We start from the raw sequence: 21356 nt of genomic DNA, 5'->3' as shown, positions 1-21356 counted from the left end.
CTGCAAACTATTTTCGCCCAGTACTCATATTTTTCTAGGTTCATTTTGCCTTCATTTTACAAAAACAAACATTTCCAGAACCCTTTAACCAAATTTCATGACCTCTGTATATTTCTGCTCATGTTTTTTTTCTCTATTTCCTAAACTGGGTTGGGAATGTTACTGGGTTGTGTTCTTTACTTTATAAGTGTTAGAAGTACTTTAACTTGGCACATAGTTTTCTGGGGATTGCCTGTGCCATGGCTACCAAGGGCTGAGCAGGGATTCTACCAGAAATGTGTTTTGACCTAATCAGAGAAGGGTTATCGAGTTGAAAGTGGTACCATTTTCCCAAATTAATAACCACATTTCTGACAGTTACCAATAATGAGTAACAATGGAAAACGGTGGATCCCTGATCGGAAAAACTGCAAAAACAGCAACTAGTCAATTATCCTTGCCCAATACAATCTGATCATTGCTACCACCTCAAATAGCCCACCATGACCAATTAAATACTCGCTTTCCACTACCAGGCCAGGCAGGATCCATTCCCCCTCCAGAGACTCCGTGTCCAGGTCACATCGCCTCTGCCCCTATACCAAACCTTATCTGGTCTCCTTGAGTGTTCAAGTCTTCCCCGTGCAACAATGAATAACAAAACCAACTTCAATTGTTGCAACAGTTGAGGTACATATTAAAAAAAGAGGCTTAGAGGGGGCGTGGCTGAGCGGCACCTAAGATGGCCGCACTCTAACGCGTCTCCCGAGGGGAACTGCCTGAGGTCCCTAAAATCCGGCCATAATCCTACAGCCTCACTGTCCCAGAATCCGGCTTTGGCTTAAGCAAGAGCTCCGGTGTCAGGAGGTTGTTTCCCCGGCTCTCTAGCCGGTGCGTGGGTCCCGCGCTGACTGGTGGCAGTTTCGGGCCTATTTGCGGCCCACATCGCGGAAGGAGACACCGGCTTCGAGTGATCCTGAGGCCGGCTGTGGGGGAGCGGCGCCAGTGCGAGACGCCGGTCGGGCGACGGGCCCTGCGATACTCATTGGGCGCGCGGCGCGGCCGGCGGGAGAGTGTCCCCCACCCCCATCCCCCGCAGACGGTGAAGCAAGGGGTGAAGGAGACGACGGATGAGCCGGCGGGGTCCGGGACCCGGGGCCCACATCGAGCATTCATTCAGGCACGCAGTGGTGACCCTCCGGGACTGCAGGAAGGTAGGACCCCCTTGGGAGACCACCTGGCTAGAGCTCCGGGCCTGGGAGTTGGTGGGGCCCTACATGCGGTGACTGACCGGAGACTCCTACAGGCGCTGCGCAAGTGGCGCGAATTGGATCGGTGGGCGCGCAGGTGCTTGGACGGAACACAGACTCCACTGCAGCTACAGGGGCCCGTGAACATTGCAAGGTGGCAATAGGCCTGGAGTCGTTTAGCGGATAGGGGGGCGTGGAAGCGGTGCCCCCTTCTGGCGATCTGAGCAGCCCGAATACGGAGCAGCAGCCTCGGGGAAGGGGTGCCCTCGGGGAAACGCAGGCTGGAGGAGCTGCTGGTGTGTGCTTTACTACCCACCCCCCGGGTGGGGCCCGGACGGCAGGGAGTCACCGCGGATTGAAGGGCATCCCCTCCCCTGTGTCCACGGTGTACGCTGTCATGAGACCCAAAAAATCCACGACGACCCAGACTAATACTATGGACTACACTGCCGCGACGGGTGGCGGAACCGATGCGCAAGCCGGCGCCTTGACGGACATACAAGAGCCGTCTTTAACATCGATCATGCAGGTCATACAGTCACTGGGCACCACGCTGGAGTCAAAGATAGACAAGGTCTCCAAAGAAATGACACTGCTGAGGGCGGACTTAAATAAAACATCAGAGAAGGCCACCCAAAATGCTGCGGATATTGCGGAACTCCAAAGCACCACGAAACACTTGCAGCAGCAGGTTCAACGACTTTCGCACCAGCAGAAGGTGGTGGTAGCCCGGCTAGAGGACCAGGAAGGGAGGGCCCGCCGCAACAATATACACGTGGTGGGAGTGCCGGAGAAGATGGAGGGGCCGAGCATGGACCTATTTCTGGAGGACCTCGTCCTCAAGCATCTGCAGCCCAGATGCCTCTCGAAGTTCTTCGCTATCAAGCGAGCTCATAGGGCTCCAGTCCCTCCGCCGCGCCCAGGGGCCCCGCCGCGAACGATAATCGCGAGGATCCTAAATTAAAGAGACCGTGATGCCATTCTGCAGGTGGCCCGCCAACACGGGGATCTTCATCTGGACAATGCCATCATTAGGTTCTTCCCAGACCTCACGTTGAAGGTGCAGCAGGAGCGTCAGTCATTTGACGGGGTCAAAAAAGTGCTTCGGGAAAAGGGCATCAAATACATGATGTTCTTCCCGGCAAAACTCAAGCTTCTAGTCTATGGTAAAACCTAGTTCTTCACCTCCCCGGAGGACGTTCATTCCTGCTGGAAGCGCGCGTGGGCGAGGCGGGCTCAGGGCAACTGGAGGAACACGACGCCTCCGTCTCCAGCGTCATCGGCTGGCTCTCAGGGAAGTGGACGTTAGCACCGGCGGAATTCTTTGCCGCCTCGTGGGAATCGGGTCCGGAGCCTGTCAGCCTCGCCGGACATGGGGTGACGGGGCCAGGACAGAGTTGCAGTACAGAAGACGTCTGGCGTACACGTGATGTATACTGACATTTCATGCTTTTTGAATCGCCCTGACACAGGAAGTGGTTCAGGACAATGCCAAGGGGGTTACTTTTAAATTAAAAATAAATGACTAAATAAAGGGGACCCGTTGAAGGGGGGGCCCTTGTGTGACGGGGGTCTCCATATATATTCGCCAAACTCTGGCTTGATTGGGGGGGGGGGGGGGGGGGGGGGGGTGAGGCGGTTTGGGGGGAGGGGTAAGGCCCGGGAATGACCTGTCCACAACTGTATTACTCAGGGTCCTATTGGGCAGGTCGAGACTAGTTACAGATTACGAAGTGGGGCCGAAGGTAGTCCTCAGGTTGCGGGTTTAGGTAGCAGCACTCACCCCCTTGGTTTTCGTTTCAAGGGCTACAGGCGCTCTGCTTGTTGGGGGATGTCTGACCATGTTGGCGGGCATGGCAGGGTAGCAGGGAGGGAGGGATTGTTCTAGGGGTTAGGGGAAGTCGGATGCGGGATTGTTCATTTTGTTTTGCTGTGTTTATAACTTGGTTTGGCTCCTATGGCACTATTGGTGATCAAGCGGGAATAGGGGGGATGGGAGGGTAGGCACTTGCCTCCCCGGCTATTCGTCGTAACTACCCACAATGCATACATCACACGGCAGTCACATTAGTATACTATCGCAGAACATTAATGGCCTACAAAACAAGATTAAGCGAACCATGGTTCTCCAGTATTTACATAGACATGCACCAGACATAGTCCTGCTTCAGGAGATGCACCTTCTGGGGAACCACTACAAGGCGCTCAATAGATTTGGTTATACGATGTGGGCGCATGCTGGCTTCACTACAGGCTCGAGGGGGGTGGGAATCCTCATTCGGAACACCTTACCACTGGTGATCGGGAAACAATGGTTGGACCCCTTAGGAAGGTACGCAGCGCTAACAGCTCAATGGGAGGGCAGGACTATTACTATCTGCTCCTTGTATATCCTGCCTGGGTTACACAGTACCACCCTCCCCGACATCGGGAAGTTGCTATTGGATATGTCACCAGGGATACTGGTCCTGGGGGGAGACATGAATGCCGTCATGGAGAGGGATCTAGATAGGTCACAGTCACTCCCTGCCAGGGGTAGGACTTGTTACTTCTGGGACTTTGTGCAAGCCATGGGACTGGTCGATCTCTGGCGGGCACATAACCCCACGACTCCACAATATACACACATTTCGTCAGCTCACGACTCTGGGTCCAGGATTGACTATATACTCACGCAGGTCGGAAGCATGGATTTGTTCCAGAGTGGGTGTCACAGAACGAGAGGCATATCTGACCACTTCCCAGTAGAAGTACACCTGCGCGGCCCAGACCGGGACCGTACTGGTCCCCCCCGCCTGGACTCCTTTTTATTCAAGGACCAGGAGTTTCAGGAGGTCTTTAGGGAACGGGTTGACCACTATTTCGTGGAAAATGTGGGCTCTGTCAGTACTCCCGGGGTAGTGTGGGAGGCATACAAGATGGTGGCTAGGGACTTTGTACAGGCGGAGGTTGGGAAACGCCGTAAGGAGAAATCCGCACAAATTTATACACTAGAAGGGGACCTTCAGGCCCTAGAGCATGTATCGGATGGGTCCCCGGAGCAGGTTTGAGATAGGCTGCATAGGCAGCGGCTCCTTGCAAAGGAGATAAGAGATGTACTAACTGACCAGGCGAGATCCCATTCCCTGTCAATCCAGAGAAGAGTGTACGACCTGGGGGACAAGGCCAACAAAATGATAGCCTGGCTGGAGAGACGAGATCGGGACCGTAACTGGATCCCGGGAATTCAACAACCAGATGGATCTGTGTGAGTCACGGGGAAGGAGATAGCGGCAGAATTCGTGCGATACTACAAGGCGGTTTATCAGTCTCACGCTGTTCGACAGGAACAGGAATACCAGGAGTTTTTGGCTCCCTTGCAGCTGCCTACCTTGGAACAAGCTGATAGAGATATCCTAGACTCGCCCATAACGGTCCAGGAAGTGGAGGACGCCATGGGAGACTTGCAGGTGGGGAAGGCGCCGGGGCCCAATGGCTTCCCGGCAGAAGCGTTTGATTGTGTGTCCAGCCGCCTAGCACCTCATATGCTGACTATGTTTAATGAAGCCAAGCAGGTGGGGGTACTTCCCAAAGACTTACGGTCAGCAACGATCGTTGTACTACAGAAAGCCGGCAAACCGCAGGAGCTGTACAGCTCATACAGACCCATCTCCTTACTTAACTTCGAGACCAAGGTCCTCGGTAAAATTCTGGCCACGAGATTGGGGGCGGTTATACAGTCTCTGATACACCCGGACCAATCGGGCTTTATGCCTCACAGAAGCACTCGTCTCAATCTCCGCCGCCTGTTTGGGGTCTTGCAAGAGGTGTCCGCGAGGCCGGGGGTGCCGGCAGCCCTGCTATCCCTAGACGCCCATATGGCGTTTGATAGTATTAATTCGCAGTACCTCTACGCAGTTCTGATAAAATTGGGCTTTGGAGAACAATTCCGAGCATGGGTGCAGCTGCTATATACTGCACCGCTGGCAAGAGTCCGGGCGAAGGGAGTGCTGTCGAGTGAGTTCCACCTCTGCCAGGGCACGCGTCAGGGCTGCCCCCTCTCGCCCACCTTGTTCGCACTGGCACTGGAACTTCTGGCGCACTGGATCCGAACAGATCTTTTGGTGTGGGGTATCGATCTGGGAGGAGGCTGGGAGGAGCGTATCTCATTATACGCTGACGACATCCTCCTGTATGTGCAGAGACTGGCGGCCTCCATTCAGAGGCTGATAGACATCATAGGAGAGTTCGGCACGTACTCTGGATCCCGCATAAACTGGAGTAAGTCCCTGGGGCATGTGTTAGCGGGGCCACAACCCCGGCTGCCGGCAGATTGCGGAGATTTAGCCTGGAAGGATGTTTTTAAATACTTAGGGATTTGGATTACGCATTCTGATTCGAAGTTCCTGCGTCTGAATGTTTCGGCGCAGCTAGATCGGCTGCGCGGAGATGTGGAGCATTGGAGGTCTCTTCTGCTTTCGCTGATGGGGCGAGCCGTTCTATTTAAATTGATGGCCCTCCGTTGCTTGCTTTATGCTTTACAATGTGCTCCCTTCCTGGTCCCGGACCAGATTTTTAGGACAATTGAGTCTTAACAACGTTCCTTGCTGTGTAGTGGTGAGTGTCCTAGAATAGCCCTCAAGAAACTGCAAAGGGGCCCATATGAGGGAGGGCTGGCTGTACTGGATATCCGCCTCTATTATTGGGCGACACAGCTAATCAATGTGAATGGATGGGTGTTCTCCCCTCTGGAGGAACCAGCCTACAGGGTGGACAGACTAGCCTTTGGTAGCGACACATACCTAGCAGCTCTATATACTAGAGGTAGGCGGGCCGTCCTCTTCCTCCCCAAACGGCAGCGGTGGTTGCGGTATGGAAACGGGCGACAAAATTGCTCGGGTGGGAGGCGAAGCTCACGGAGCAGACTCCTTTGTGGGCGAGATCCTTCCTGCCGACAGTGGCAAAATTGCGAGATCTACACAGATGGGGTATTGACGTGCTGGGGGACATTTGGAAACGGGGAGAGATGTTGAAATTTGCTGATCTGCAGGCCGAATATCAGATGGAGAGCGGAGAATTCCTCCACTACCATCAGCTTAAGTTCGCTCTGCACAGGCATTTGGCCCCAGGGGAGAAGCTGCCTGAATATGCACCACTGGAGGACAGATTGCTATTAGACCCCATGATCGATCAAGCAATCTCACTCACATATAAAAAACTCAGTAACAACATCCCGGAAATGCTGGGGCCCCTGCGGGAAAGGTGGGAGACAGACCTGGGGCTGCTGGAGGATGATGACTGGGGGGAGGCCCTGCAGTGCCCCAGGGAGGTGGCGATTCGCGTACGGATCCGGCTGGTTCAACTTCGCATCCTGCATAGATCGTACACTCCACGAACAACACAGTATCGAATAGGCTATGTGGACTCCCGCTTCTGCTTCAGGGGGTGCGGGGAGGAAGGGACCTTCTTCCATATTTTATGGGCCTGTGCAAATATTAGGGCATATTGGTAATGGGTGACGGCATCATGGCTGAAGTGGTGGGAGCAGAGGTGCCACTGGAGGCTAGGTGGCATGTGTTAGGAGTTACCAGTGATATCACTTGGCCGAGGTGGGACAAGGTATGGTTAGCCCTGGGGAGCATGGTAGCTGTAAGAAACATCGCAAGGTTGTGGGGCAGAGATCTAACGCCAACGGTGGAAGAGTGGGAGCGGGACAAGGATTGGTGCCAGCAGGCGGAGAAAGTCATTTACAAAAGTCGAGGTTGCCCTAAGAAATTGGAAAGTATATGGGCGGCCTGGAGACGCTTTAGAGGGGATTGGCTGGACTCGCAGTCGAGTGGGGAGCCGATATGAGAAGAGCACTGGGTGGAGCCTTTAGCTGATAGATGTGCATTAACAACACAGTGGACTTGCAGCGCCTTTCCTGCTCTGGCTCCCATTGGGTTTTGGTTGCATTATAGGCCAGGATGGCATATTCAGTGCAGGGAGTCGAGTGAAGGGAGGGGGGGATGTTCTGTCTTTACAGGTATGCATTGGGGGGGGGGTCAATTGGGGTGGTTTGGAGGCCCGGTCTATGTCGGGTGGGAGGGGTGGTCATGGCGGGTAGGTTGATTATCTTAGGATTGTAATTGCATTTATCAATGACTAGCAGCCCGCCCCAGCGTTGCCTGGGGCAGAAAGGGGCTGGGGGCAGCATTTGAGTCTTGCGTGCACTTCTGCCCCCGGCCCCCTCCCGCCCTGTCCTGGCCCGTCCCGGCCCCCTCCCGTTCCGTCCCCCCCCTCCCGCCTGATCCTTACCTCAGCCGCCGGTCCCGCTCAGGGCACCCTGCCCGCACAGGCCGCCACTCTCCAGGCGCCCCGCCCGCACAGGCCGCCACTTCGCACAGCAGCAAGCAGGGCCGCGGCAGTCCTCCCAGCAGGTCCCGATCTTCGGCGCCATTTCGGAAGTGTTGCCAGGGAGCGCAAACGCAAATGATGTCATCACGCAGACGTCGCGGCCGGCGCTACTTGCAAGGGACTACTTTATTTTTATTTTGAAATTTTTTTTAAAACGTATATTTTTTATTTTTAATAGCCGATGTCCTTCTGCTTGTCCTGAGGTTTTAAAAGATGTCTTGGGTGTTTTGATTGGTGGTGTACTTTTCGAGTTTACCTGGCTCAAAGGTTTGTGTTCTCTCTTTATAATAGTAGTATAGATTGACAATGAATGTCCGCTGCTAACTGATGTGCTATGTTTTGGAGCTGGTTTTCTTGCAATAACAAGAATTTCCCCCCCAAAAAGGGGCTTAAGTGAGCTGATAAGGTAGCTGCATAATATTTTCCTCTTACCTTCTTATCAGGAAAAAAGCCAAACATGAAGTTGTTTTTATCACAGAAGAGAACAAAGTGACAAATGACCATAACCTGCCACACAAACTTGCCATGAAAAAGTTATAAATACATTGAGGGTATGGTGAATGACTTCCACTAACCAGGAAAAGGGGGGAAACGAGCATTGGCAAAGCCAATAGGAATAGCCTACAAGAAAGATATTTGCTTTGTCATTATCTTTTAGCCATGTTCTACAGCAGTGTGGCTGCCATGCAGCACTAATTAAAATGGGGGGTGGGGAGGGCGAGAATTATAAGGCAGCCAAGAGGCAACACAGAGGGAAAGAGGACATGCGGGGGAGCAACACACACAAAGGAGGACAACTGAGGATGTAGGAAAATAGCTCTACAACACAACTAGACTCTGCCGCATCATACCTTTTTTATAGTGGGTTGGGAGGCACGACACAACGAAAAGGGAATCCAGCGAAGCAACCTGGATGAGGGAGGGCGGGTGGGGGGTAAGCAATCAGGTGAGCGGGTGGAACGACAAGCATCCTGGATGAGAGAGAGGAAAGGAGGAACACAAAGTGGGGAAAAGCACACAAGGAAACCACCTGAAAACTACTGTAAGGCATGACACTCTTGGGTGGTAGTTCCTCAAACGTTTGGTTTAAACCGCGACTGATTTGTTGAATTAATTTTTGTTGATTTTAGGAATCTGTGCATTTCACATCTGCTAACCAATGCTAAAGTGCGTTTTGGTCTCTCCTATAAACATGGGACAACTGGCTTACAGCTCCTTGGCACATTTCATGTATTTGTAAGTCCCTTGTAAAGTGGCATCACATTTACCCGGGCCTGTACATTAAATGCTACTCGTGGGCCTGCAGCACTCCTTGTGCCATCCACTTAGGTGGTCTTTTAAGACGCACATTGAATTCATAGAAAAACGAAACCACACTGGAGGCAACCAAATAATAAAAAACTAATTTTAGGAATTACAAAATAATTTGAAAAATAAAGTAATTATTTATAAGAAAAGATCATTTTAAGGAAAATACAAAATTATATTTACAAGTGGGTGGACTTTAGCAGTAGTGAGGGGATTTTTGGGTTCGGGAGTGTCTTTAGGGGTGATGAGCATTTTTAGCGGTCAGGGATGGGTGAGTTCTGGCATAGAAACAGATTTTTAGAGTGTTGAGAGATTTTAGAGATAACAAATGGGTACAGTTTAGGACTGGTGAGGGTTTTTAGAGTTCACCAATAAGTGGAATTTAGGGATGGTGTGTTTTTATTTAGGGTTCAGGGATGGGTGGAGTGTAGGAGTGTTGAGAGGTTTTTAAAGTTCATGCATGGGCAGAGTTTAGAGCTGTAAGGGGTATTTAAGGGTCAGTAATAGGTAGACTTTAGGGGTGGTAAAGGGTTTTCAGGGTTAATAAATGGGTGGAGGTTAGGGTGGTGAAAGGTATTAAGGTTTCAGAGATGGGTGGATTTTAGATGTAGAAAGAGGTTTGTAGGGCTCAGGATTGGGTGTAGTTTAGAGGCGATTAAGTGTTTTTAAGAGTATGGAATGGATGGTGTTTAGGGCTGGTGAGGGATTTTAGGGAGTCAAGCATGGGTGGTAAGGATGGTGCGGGTGGGTTCAGGGATGGGTGGAGAGGAGGGGGGTTTTGTGTGTTAAGTGATGGGTGAGGTTTATACAAAAATACATTTTTAGGGTTCAGGAATGGGTGAAGTTTAGAGATAATGAGGCGGTTTTAGTGTTGAGGAATGTGTGGAGTTTAGGGGTCAGAGATTGAGGAAGTTTAGGCTTGGTGAAGAATTTTTTAGGGTTCAGGGTTGGGTGGAACTTCGAGGGAGAAGGGCCTTTTAGGGTCAGGGAAAGAGGAATATAGGGGTGTAGTTTTGGATCGGTGAAGATTTTTGGGGGAAGGGATTCATGTGTTATGGAATTGTAATGAGTCAGTGATCAATTGTGTTAGGGGCGGTGAGGGGTCAGTAAAATAAAAGTTTCTGAAGTAATTGTTTTACAATGTAAAACATATAAATCTGAAGCAATATCCCCTAAAGTAAAGCACTGAAATAAATACTTTTGACAAAAATGTAAGTAAGACGTGTAACCACTGCATGGACACCTGAAAAATAAGCATGCAAAGGGCATTTTTGGAGGAAAAAAAGGCCTTCTATGAATTGGTTTCGATAAAATGGTAATTGCCACTCATTCTGCAAATTTCCATTAAACAGTTTAGGTGAAATGGTTTCTCAGTAATGATATTCCATGAAATAATTTTCCTATATAATCACATGCAACCTTTTACACAGATCTCAAGCCTTACACCAACCTGTAGTGCAGTTTTACGCTGCCATTTCAACATCATAAATACAATTTTGACAGCTCCAAAGTTTCCTTTCTAATAGCAATAAGTCACCCTTCAGGCCCTATTCAGCCCACTGGACACGTTGCAGGTATGTGTTTTTATGTTTTACATGTCCAGGTAGAGAAAAACTCCTACATTTGTTTTTCACCACTGAAAGGCAATTCTCTCTCATTCGACAACATTGTGTTACCTTATTACATTTAATAAATGATGACCTTTGATAAGGAGCAGGTAGGAATATCACGTTTACACTCAAATGAATTGTAATTTGAAACCCTCTTTAATGGTAAAGTTGAATTTTATGTCACAATTCAGAAAAATACACTTTCAGAAAGGTGGCATTTTTCTATCCTAACCATTTGGTGCATGCAGCCCGTGTTCCGGGTCTCAAGACTAAGTCTAGTTAGCAGTTGGCTTTGATGTATTTCCCCCAGACTGTGAAACAAAGGGGGACTAGTTGTTGGCAGGATGGTTGGGGCAGAGCTGTTCTCTGCTCCAATTACAGTTGAAAGGGGCTACCTACACGCACATACAAGAATCTTGACACCAGTCTAGTGTTAGTCCGATCACTTCGAGCCAGGCAGGGGAACACACTTTACATAACCAGATGTGGGGCTAGTCCAAGATTTTCTGCCACTTCAAAGGTTGGTACCACTTTTTAAAATATTTGTCCTGCTAAACCAATCATATCACTTGTGGACCAGCACTGCCCTGCTGCTGAAAGGACTGCCCTACTGCCTTAGGAAGGAAGCCGTGACTTGCTCATTTGAACTCAGAACCACCAAAGTGACTCCAAGGGCTAGCGAACTGGCCTCCTGCCTTGAGCTACAGGGGCCTCTCTGCAACTGCCTAGGTGACCTACTGCAACTGGGCCTGCCTGAGTCCTGCTGGCCTCTGCTAGAGTCAGTCCTGATCACCAAGAAGTGTCTCCCCAGGTCCACCTCCTGAAAATAAAAGGAGAAATCTGGAAGTTTTGGGGGCTTTGCGGCAGCAAAATGGCCCATTTGTGCCAAGACTCTGCCGTCCACAAAAACACCAAATGCAAAGCTCAAGTCAACCATTGCTGTTCTTGTTACAGCAACCACCAGCAATGTGAGATCTGCACTGTCCAGTAAAGCAACAACAGCCCACAGGGTTCACCAACGGAAGCTAAAGCAATGACCATCCGCGATGCCCGACCAGATCTTCGTGCTACAGCAATGACTGTCCACAATGCCAGACCTGAGTTTCACGCTATAGCAACAAGTATCTGGGACTCACTCCTTGTGACTTTCTCCACCACAAACTGGACTCTTCACACCGGCTCCATCGCAGTCAGCCTGAACTTGTGACTTTCCCATGGTCTAACACGACCAGATAATTTCAAGTGTACCTTTGTGCTATTATGTGCTACACTTCCCTAAAACGCTGAAAGTACATATTCCCAGTTCTATGGATTGGATTCTTGTTGTTCTGGTATCATTTTATTAATTAAAATGTACTTTATTTTCCTAAATTGGTGTGGATTTTTCTAGTGTTGGTTTTCACTTTATTACTGTTTGTGTACTGCACAAATACTTTACACACTGCCTCCAGGTTAAGCTAGACTGCTTTTGTGCTAAAGTACCAGAGGGTTAAGCACAGGTTAATTTTGTGACTTTGGTGGTTCACCCAGACAGAGACTGTGGTTTTTGCATGAGAAGGATCTTCAACCCCTCCCCCCCCCAGTCCCCAGGCCCGACCCCCTGCCAAAAATCGAATTTCCTACAAATCTGCATTCTGGTAAAGTGCTTATATTCAAAGAAATAATAGGCAATGACAGGACACAGGTAATGCATCCACTCACAGGGGAGGGGCAAAATACATGAAAAGGAAATGAGTTTATGGCAGCAGACCCATAAGAAGCACATAAAAGAATGACAATGAAGCCTAACAATAGTAAGCAATCGGCAGTCTCTAAGCCCACTGTTCGAAAACAAAAGGCCTTCGAGAGGCAGCTCATGCGTGATCTAGGCGAGATTTAAAAATCAAGAAAGAAAGAGGCATTACCTGTGTCCATTCAAAGATGCATGGTGTAGAGGCGTGTACCCTGTGCTGTCAACACAATTCACATTCGGTCCTCGCCAGATGCTGCAAAAAAAAAAAGGGGGGAGGCTTTATTAATGCTGAGTGGCACACTTGTGGTGCCAGGACTTTACTAAACATGAATTGGCATAGTGGTCTTTCCAAATGAGTTTGGCTCAGCTTCTGTAAATGCTGTCATTCTTATCAGCAACTAGCATGGCCTGAATTGACCAGTCTTCATTGGTTTATCAAAATGAAAGACAAAAGAAGCAGCTCCTAGATCAGTTAGTTTCTTGTTTACTCATGAGTTTTCAAACCAACCAACATGCAACAAATATAAACACTGTATTCACATACCAGGCTCTGAGGCCATCCCCCCCTCCATATATAGGCAACCTGGGAGAGGGGGCGCACAGGTGCCTCCCCGGCCCAATAACGGACCCAACCCCAACCGATAGGTTAAAGTGGAGGAGGCCCACGCAGCCCCTCACCCTGGTCTATTTTGGCCCCGGGGACCCCATCCCCCGAGGCCTGGCGAATTAGTTCAAGTGGAGAGGTTCATGCACCCACCCCTCCCCAGACCAATTAAAGCCCCCAGGGATCACATCCCCTGAGGCTCAGTCAATAGTTGCTGGGTGCCCTGGCCGCACCCAAGGCACTCAGGTGCACTATTGGAGACCGTAGGGAGAGCCTCAATGCCATTATGGTCCCTGCCGGCACTGCTCCCGCGGCTGGGAGCAGCACAAAATGCTGCATGCAGGAGTAATTATTTCACCAAAACAGATGAAGTCTTCTCCCAGCAGTCAGGAGCAGTTTTCCTTCTTCCGCCCGCTGGGAACAGACTTATTGTTTGCGTTAGCTTGGCAGGATCTGTCAAAACTCCTGTCAAGCAAAAGCAAACAACTATGTCCCGAGGGTGGAAACCTCAGGACCTAGAGAGCCGGCCCTCTGGGGTGGCGGTCCCCAGTGAGATGATCTCTCTCAGTGGACCCCCGCTAATACCATGGTCCTTTGATCTTACTTGAGGGGACGGGCAAGGGGCCCAACGGTCACACAAGCTGCTGTTTTGGCGTCTTGCTGTGACTGGGAGCAGTACATCAGTCCCATATCATGATGTCCTGTGTAGTGGGAGCACCTACAATGTGTATTCTTGTGGCCAGATCATGGTGGTGAGCAGAGGCAAGCACACAGACTGTTCAGCATCACCCCAAAGAAGAAGGTAAGCAGACACAAGAAACAAACTGTCATCGCTGGAGTCTGCATCACAGTATTTGGTTCTATATACGGATGTGGTGCAACCATACTGAAAATTGCAAAAAACACAGTTGATAGATAGAATGTAGAACAATGTCATACATTCACCCCAGTAAAAGGATCTGGGCCTAAATCCATCGTTTTTTTCTTTTTTTTTTCACACTCCACACCACCCTGGGTTAGACACTGGCTATATGCAAATCAGCTCTGACCCTGTGCCTCATGGGAACAGTCCAGTCCGAACAACCAAGCCATGTCTTTCCCAGACCGGAATCAAGCATCCAAGGACCGGTTTCTGGCTATCAGCCTTCATCAGCCTGGATAGCTTGACTCCAGTGGTGTGGAGAGCCTGGGACTTGGATGCTTGATTCCGGTCTGGGAAAGACATGGCTTGGTAGTTCGGACTGGACTGTTCCCATGAGGCACAGGGTCAGAGCTGATTTGCATATAGCCAGTGTCTAACCCAGGATGGTGTGGAGTGCAAAAAAACGATGGATTTAGGCCCAGATCATTGTACTGGGGTGAATGTATGACATTGTTCTACATTCTGTCCATCAACTGTGTTTTTTGCAATTTTCACCCAGAGTGTGCTGGGTATACTCAGACGTGAGTCCCAGGCTCTCCACACCACTGGAGTCAAGCTATCCAGGCTGATGAAGGCTGATAGCCAGAAACCGGTCCTTGGATGCTTGATTCCGGTCTGGGAAAGACATGGCTTGGTAGTTCGGACTGGACTTTTCCCATGAGGCACAGGGAGCTCAGCTCGTCATGAGCACAGCTCAACCGTGCCTCATGACGAGCTGAGCTCGTCATGAGCATCGAAGGGGTTAAGTATGCCAAGGCTATGTGAGTTGAGCATAGCTCCTAGGTCCGATTGAGTAGCGGCTGGTAGTAGATGAGACTGTTGTAGGTTAATGGTAAACAATAGTTGATGTAGCAAATTCTGGGTTTGTTGACTGTTTTGGTTGCAAAGACTGAAGTTGTTTGCTTTGATTAGCTAGTCGTCTGTGCAGATGCGTAGCTACCACTGCTAGACTTTTTGTGAATACTCTTAGTGCAGTGGCAATCTCAAGGTGAAGAACTTTGAACTGATAATGTCTCCCTTGAAATAGAAATCTGTAGTTTTTTCTGTGTGCAGGATGAATTTGTATATGGAAATAGGCGTATTTTAGACCTAAAGACGCCATGAAGTCCCCTTGTGGTAATAATGGAATGATCTATTGGAGAGTTACCATATGGAAGTGTTCTGATATGATATATTGGTTGAATGGTATGAGATTGAGAATGGGCCGTAGGGATCCAACTTTTTGGGGGATAAGGAAGTATAGTGAATATACTCCCGGTCCCTGAAATTGCTGTTAAACTGGTTCTATTGCTCCCTGTTACCTCTTTTTGATGAAGGGTTTGATGAAGTGATATTGAAGCAGAGACATCATCAGGTGGTGATGGTCGAGTAAGATATTTATCAGGGTCAGCGTCTGCTTGAGGCTAAATAGCATAATCATCCTAAGGATCTCCTTGTTGTGTATCATCTGGGATTTCCTGATCTTCCTTTACTATAAATTGAGGGGATATGTCACCTGCCTCAGACCTGCCTTAGACAAATGTGGCGAGTGAGGTGGTGGAGTAGGTAGTAGAGTAGGTATTTGTGGTATAGGTTAAGTAGGAATAGAAATGTGCAATGGACTAGTTGCAGCATTCTTTCTCCTCTTCTTTGCAGGTTGAACAAGAATGTCCAATGCCTATTCAAAACTCAACAGCTTCTTAGAAGTCTGTTGTTTTGGTGGCTGTATCATTTTTTTAACTCCAGGCTGAATTTGTAGGCTTTTTTGTTTCTGAGCGAGCTTTTGATGAAATTGCTTGGGAATTGGCTCTGGAGAAGATTTCAAACCGAAAACAAAGCATTTTGGTGGTGAAAGCTTTGTTTTCGAAGAGGGAATATTTGGTTCCGAAATATGGAATCTTTGTTTCAGTGCCTAGACCGAAGATCGCGGTGTTGCGGCTTCGGATGGAAAGGAGGTGAAGGCCCCTGCTATAGGGAGAACTTTTGGAGCTGGACGATGTAGCTTCAGAGCCATGTTTTCAGTGTTCACCATGGCTTGTCTGCAGTGGCGGCCTTTGAGCAGGTTTTTTTGGTGGAATCAGGGGTAGAATTACACACTGTCCGTTGCTTCTGCGCTGGCTGAAGAATGGTCCAGTCATTCTCAGATTGAGACTCGGAATCATGGATGTAAAGTGATTCCTCCTGTGCAGCTGAAGTTTCATCCTCCTCTTCTTGTCGACATCGTCCGTTTGTTTGCGCTGCATTTCCGCTCATCTCGCACGTCGGTCCCAAAGAGTCTTTTTGGACCAAAAGGATTTGCAAGCCTCACAGGTTCTTCTTGATGCCCAAGCGAGAGGCCTAAGTTACAAACGGTTAGTGTGAGGGTAATTGGAGTGACACTACGGACAGAAATGGAACGGAGTGCGTTCCATTAGCACGTCTTTCTCAGAGAGCGTTGGAAATGGAGAAGTTGTGCCTGTCTGGGCGCGCCCCGCAGACAGAGGAAACGAACCGAAGACTCGCTATGGAAAGGGTGTATGGGAGGCAATAGTATAGCGATCGAAACAATACCGTAGAAAGTTATAAAGGACTGAAGGGAGCTCAAAGGAGTCTTGAATCGGAGCACAACATACTACATCTGAACCAGTCAGCAGAAAAAAAATCAATCTGAAGATTGGGTTGATGACCATGGGCAGTATTACCAAGAGGAGTCACCACACAGTCTCATGACTGGAAGGAAACTTCTTGGAACAAAGAAAAACTTGTAATCATCCAAGCCTAACACTAAATGGCAGACTTATGCAAAGCATGTGTATCTACAGCACACATGCCTCGCACATTGAAGTTTTCCTAGTAGGTAAAAATTGTGAAGTCCATGACAGTTTTCACTGTCTCTTAAAATAGTTGCTTCATTGTTCAGTTTGATTATATTTTTAAATGTTTTTATTACGTTATCTTTGAATGCAGTCCTTTATATTGAACAGACATTTTATTGAAGCCAGTAAATATATATTTTTTAATGTGTTTGAATCTACTGATATTTAACTTAATAAACATGTTTTAGAAGCCAGTGCAAGTTCATGAAGGTAGAAACAGCTACGGACAAAAGGAAGAAGTAAAAAGAAAAATTAAATGTTTCAAACAGCAACTCATTTTAAGGGTCCGACAAAGCATAGACGCATATCTATTCATTTTATGAGATTGAACTGCAAGTTTCCTGCAGCTCTAAGAAATGTACTCATATGTATTTAAATTAAGATGGAAAAACTCCTTTGTCTACTAAAATGCTATTTTTTTTTATTCTTAACCTTATTGGGTTTTAACGAGGTGCAAAAAAACATCAGTCACAATAGATCAGAACATAATTTCCATAAATCTTAGCAGTATAAATATTCAAAGAGCCCCATACTTCTTTTGGATGTTAGTCCAGCAAGCCCAGCCATTTGCTGCTTACTCTCCTATGCATAGTTGGGCATCTGCGTGATTCATATACCGGCTGTTCTTGTGCCGCACACCAGTCCAGTCCCTTACGCCACTGGGGGATCATGGACGGGAGGGGGGCTTTCCACCTGGCCGCATCGTCTCTTTTGGCCACCTTGATAGCAGTGCCCAAGAAGGCCTGGTCTGCTCCCGTAGCTCCCAAGCCCTCCACCACTCCCAGGAGCAAGGGTTGGGGCACAAGGGGGACCTCCCAGCCCAGAACCCCGGTCAACTCTTCAACCACCTGTGTCCAATATTTCACTATGACCTTACAGGACCATATCATGTGATAGAAATCTGCAGGTGTGCCTGCACATCGGGGGCAGTTGGGCTCTGTAGCTAACTGGCCCAGAAGAGCATAGCAGGAGTGAGATGTGCACAGTGAAGGTAGGAGAACTGGATCAACCTCAATCTGGCTGAGATAGTGAATACACAGGGAGCCATAAGGGCGTCCCGCCAGTCCTCCCCAACCATACCTCACACAGGGTCCGTAGCTGATCTAATGTATTGGGTGAGTATTAACCAGGGATCAGTAAATCTGGAAAACCTCTCCGCTCCCAAGGGCTCCCATGAGGAGCTTGGCTTCTAAGGGGCTGAACCCTGGAAGTGTGGTGCCCGTGGGGATGAGCAGAGTGATGGCGTGTCTCAGTTGTAGGTATTTATAAAAACTGAGTGGCATTGAGGGAATATAGACCCTGTAGGTCTTTAAAGGTATGGATATGTCCACCCGTCCACACATCTCCGACCTGGGAAATGCGGATACGGTCCCACTTTTGGAAACCTTCCAGGGACCCCACTTTCCCCATCTATGTTTCCTGCCACAACGGTGTCTGGAGTGTGAGTTTGGTGGCCTATCGAGTATACAGCAAAACACACAAGATGAGTTTAAGAAATAGGTGACCAGGTCAGAGGTCAGGCGCACAGCACGTGGTACAATATAACAAAATGAAAAGTAATTTAGGTGAACTCCAAGAGAGAAATGGGGACCGGTAACCATACAATCCCCAGAAAACCCTGGAAACCAATCCAGAGTTCGTCACAAAATTACATATGTCACTCCCTGAGCTCCACACAAATAAACACCAATACAGCCTCTGTAAAGAAAAGAAAACAATTCCACTTGAGTGCAGTAGTAATGTCTCTCGTTATTGTCAATATATCCGTTGAAGTATACAAATCCAATGTTTTGGTTTTCCAATAAGTTTTAATGTTCGATGCTTCAAACAAGTCCAGAATCAAAACTTCTTCAAATCAATTCTGTAATAGCCAATTGTAGGCTTCTTCAAATCAATCCTTATACAGCCTCTTCAAATCAATCCTTATACAGCCACAATTCAATCCTTATAAAGCCAACACGTGTTTCGTCAGATGCTGTATATTTGCATCTATTGACTTCATCAGGGCTGCAACCCAGAAAATAAAACATGTATAAGTAATCCATCTGACACTTTCTAAAATAAGAAGCCATCACCGATTTAGTGAGAATAGTGGCAATCAGTTAGAGAAACAACCAAGTGACTGGTGAAGTGCAAAGTAAGTCGCAATTGTGATGAAATAAATTTCAGTTACGGTAGTAAATACTGCATTATGCCAGGTGTAAGTAGTCCCAGTGTACCATGCTCAAAATAAACAAAAATGTGAAATAATCCCAAGAAACCATAAAGGCTATTGCAAGTTTATAAAGAAAATTGTACCTTTAAATCAACAAGTCTTTCCCTGCACTGCTAATCCTTTTAGTCACGATCGATATTCCAACATGGCGCTGGTTTACTTTTCAGTTTGGATAATTTTAAAGATGATGGACGGAATTTTGCACAATGGCAAAACATTCACTCCCAGTCACAGGTCTGGCTGGACTGTTCCCATGAGGCACAGGGTCAAGACTGATTTGTATATGGCCATGTCTGAACTGGGGTGGTGTGGTGAGCAAAATAACGATGGGTTAAACCCAGATCTGCGACTGGGGGTGAATGTTTTGCCAATATGCAACATTCCGTCCATCACCTTATGTGTTTTGCTGTTCGCCCTATGTGGGAAGGGTATGCCCAGACGTGGGTCCCGTGCTCACTACACCACTGGAGTCAAGCTATCCTGGCTGATGACAGCTGATAGTCAGAAACTGGTCCTAGGATGCTTGATTCCGGTCCAGGGAAGACATGGCTTGGCAGTTCGGGCTTACTGTTCCCATGAGGCACAGGCTCAAGACTGATTTGCATATTGCCATGTCTGAACTGGAGTGGTGGGATGAGCAAAATAACGATGGATTAAACCCAGATCTGTGACTGGGGTGAATGTTTTGCCAATGTGCAACATTCCATCCATCACCTTATGTGTTTCGCTATCGAGTATACAGCAGTGCTGACCGCCCAAAATGCTATTTTAACATTAAGAAGTTATTGTGAAACCGACATGGCCAAAGGGTGAGGCATGCTGATATCCCCACAGATCCTGTCCGGCTAGTCCAAGAGAGCCGTCATCTTTCTAATAACTGCTAACTGCGCAATATCTACTAAAAAGTTGATTGCTGCTCAAAGGTGAATCTGAAACGGTCTGATTTGTAAAACTCTGCTGCAGGCTCCGTAGCTCAGGGCAGCCTCTCTTTGAGACACCTTGTTTAAGAGAACAGGGAAGGTGTATGCCAATGTTCATCCTTCCAGACAAGGGGCAGTTATCTTCCAAGAAAATGTTTTGATCGAAGATTTTTGGAGGAGCAGAAGAGGAAGACAGTAGTCATCTGGCTGTTTACAGTACCAAGGCTCTCAAAGACATCAATCATCAAGGGATGACCAATGACAAGAATTATAAATCTTCAGCACATTTTTCTCTTCAAGAGGCATCCTCTTCAGAGTGCACCAATAAGAGATCCATCAGAGAATTCAGCCATCACTTCATTTGTGAAAGTAAGAGTGACGATGTCAAACTCTGCTCGGAAGCCCACAGCCAGTGCAATTAAATAACAGTGCATGGAATACCAAGGCTGGTAATTTTAAAACCACCTTACACCTCTTTGATACACTACCAAACACTCCCTCTCCCTTTATCTCATTCATGCAAGTTCCTGCTTTCTACTTTTGGGATGGTTGTATCATCTTTCCCTTCATCCGTCGTTCCCACTGTGCTATTTCCCTCTCTTGGGTTTAGCAAATAAAGTCCCCAAAAATAAGTGACGGTGCCCCTCACCAGCAACCACCATCTCAAATTAAGCGCTGAATTTGGCAGATCTTCCAGTGGATACACTGTGAAGTCCTTGTACAAGTAGGAGGGAGGTTAGCGGAGTTTGAACACAAGTGACAAGATTTCAACAAAAGTATGGGTCCTGAAGAGATCAAGGGCTTTCACAGTTTATGGCTCGTCCAGGCAATGGGGTAGCCGACTCCCATGGCCTTTTCAACCTCCTAAAAGCTCCCGATAGTCTGAAAAATAACAGCCCTGGTGCTTTATTCGCAATTTCTAACTGCAGGATCCACCCACACAGGTTTGTTAGTATCTTGACCCGGATAGAGAAAAAGGACACTTGGCAGATAACTGTGATGAATCTAAAAGAATGCAACAAGTAGTTGGTTTTCCACCACTTCACGATAGTGGGTATATATTTTCTGTAAGATAATTCACCGTCAAAAAGACTGGATGGAATGCCTATATTTGTAAGATGCTTACATGGCCATCCCCATCTTTCCAATGCATCACGGTTCACCAAGGGCTAGATGTACGAAAGTAGTAATAGCGATTACCTAATTGCGCTTTTTTGCACAACACAATTAGGAAATTGCTATTCCTAATGTATCAAACTCTTTTGTGTTTCATTAGCGATTCGCAGTGGGGCAAATAGACCTACATCATGAATATTAATGAGGTAGGTCACAAATTGGAACCCACTACGATTCGCTGCCATTTCAGGGATGGTAGCCTGCTGGGGTCAGCATGCCACCATGTTTGTGATTGCTTTTAAATAAAGCATTTTATTTTGTAAAAAACAGGAAAGGGGATTTTTTAATGTACCCGCCACTATGCAGAGGCCAAAGCACAGTGTTAAGCAATGTCTTCATTCGCTTTGAGTGGAACTGGGATCAAATACAATACATGCATAGCAGAATATTGTAAAAGGGTACCGGTCAACAAATTCAGACCTCTTGTAGTT

The 21356-nt window shown here is 47.9% G+C and overlaps 1 protein-coding gene across 8 annotated transcripts in view; it reads right to left on the bottom strand.

Moving 5' to 3' along the window:
- Positions 1 to 21356, bottom strand: part of ANKS1A (ankyrin repeat and sterile alpha motif domain containing 1A) — a 1304293-nt gene that overhangs the window by 1007844 nt on the left and 275093 nt on the right. For all 8 annotated transcript variants that reach the window (XM_086923222.1, XM_086923220.1, XM_086923226.1 and 5 more), the window contains exon 2: positions 12427 to 12507. In XM_086923222.1, coding sequence (XP_086779348.1) covers positions 12427 to 12507 — 81 coding nt within the window. The remainder of the gene's footprint in view (positions 1 to 12426; positions 12508 to 21356) is intronic.

This window comes from Lissotriton vulgaris, chromosome 5 (assembly GCF_964263255.1).
Source record: "Lissotriton vulgaris chromosome 5, aLisVul1.2, whole genome shotgun sequence".
NCBI classification, from domain to species: Eukaryota; Metazoa; Chordata; class Amphibia; order Caudata; family Salamandridae; genus Lissotriton; species Lissotriton vulgaris.
Note: the sequence above shows the minus strand (reverse complement) of the source record. Positions and strands in the feature narration are given on the sequence as shown.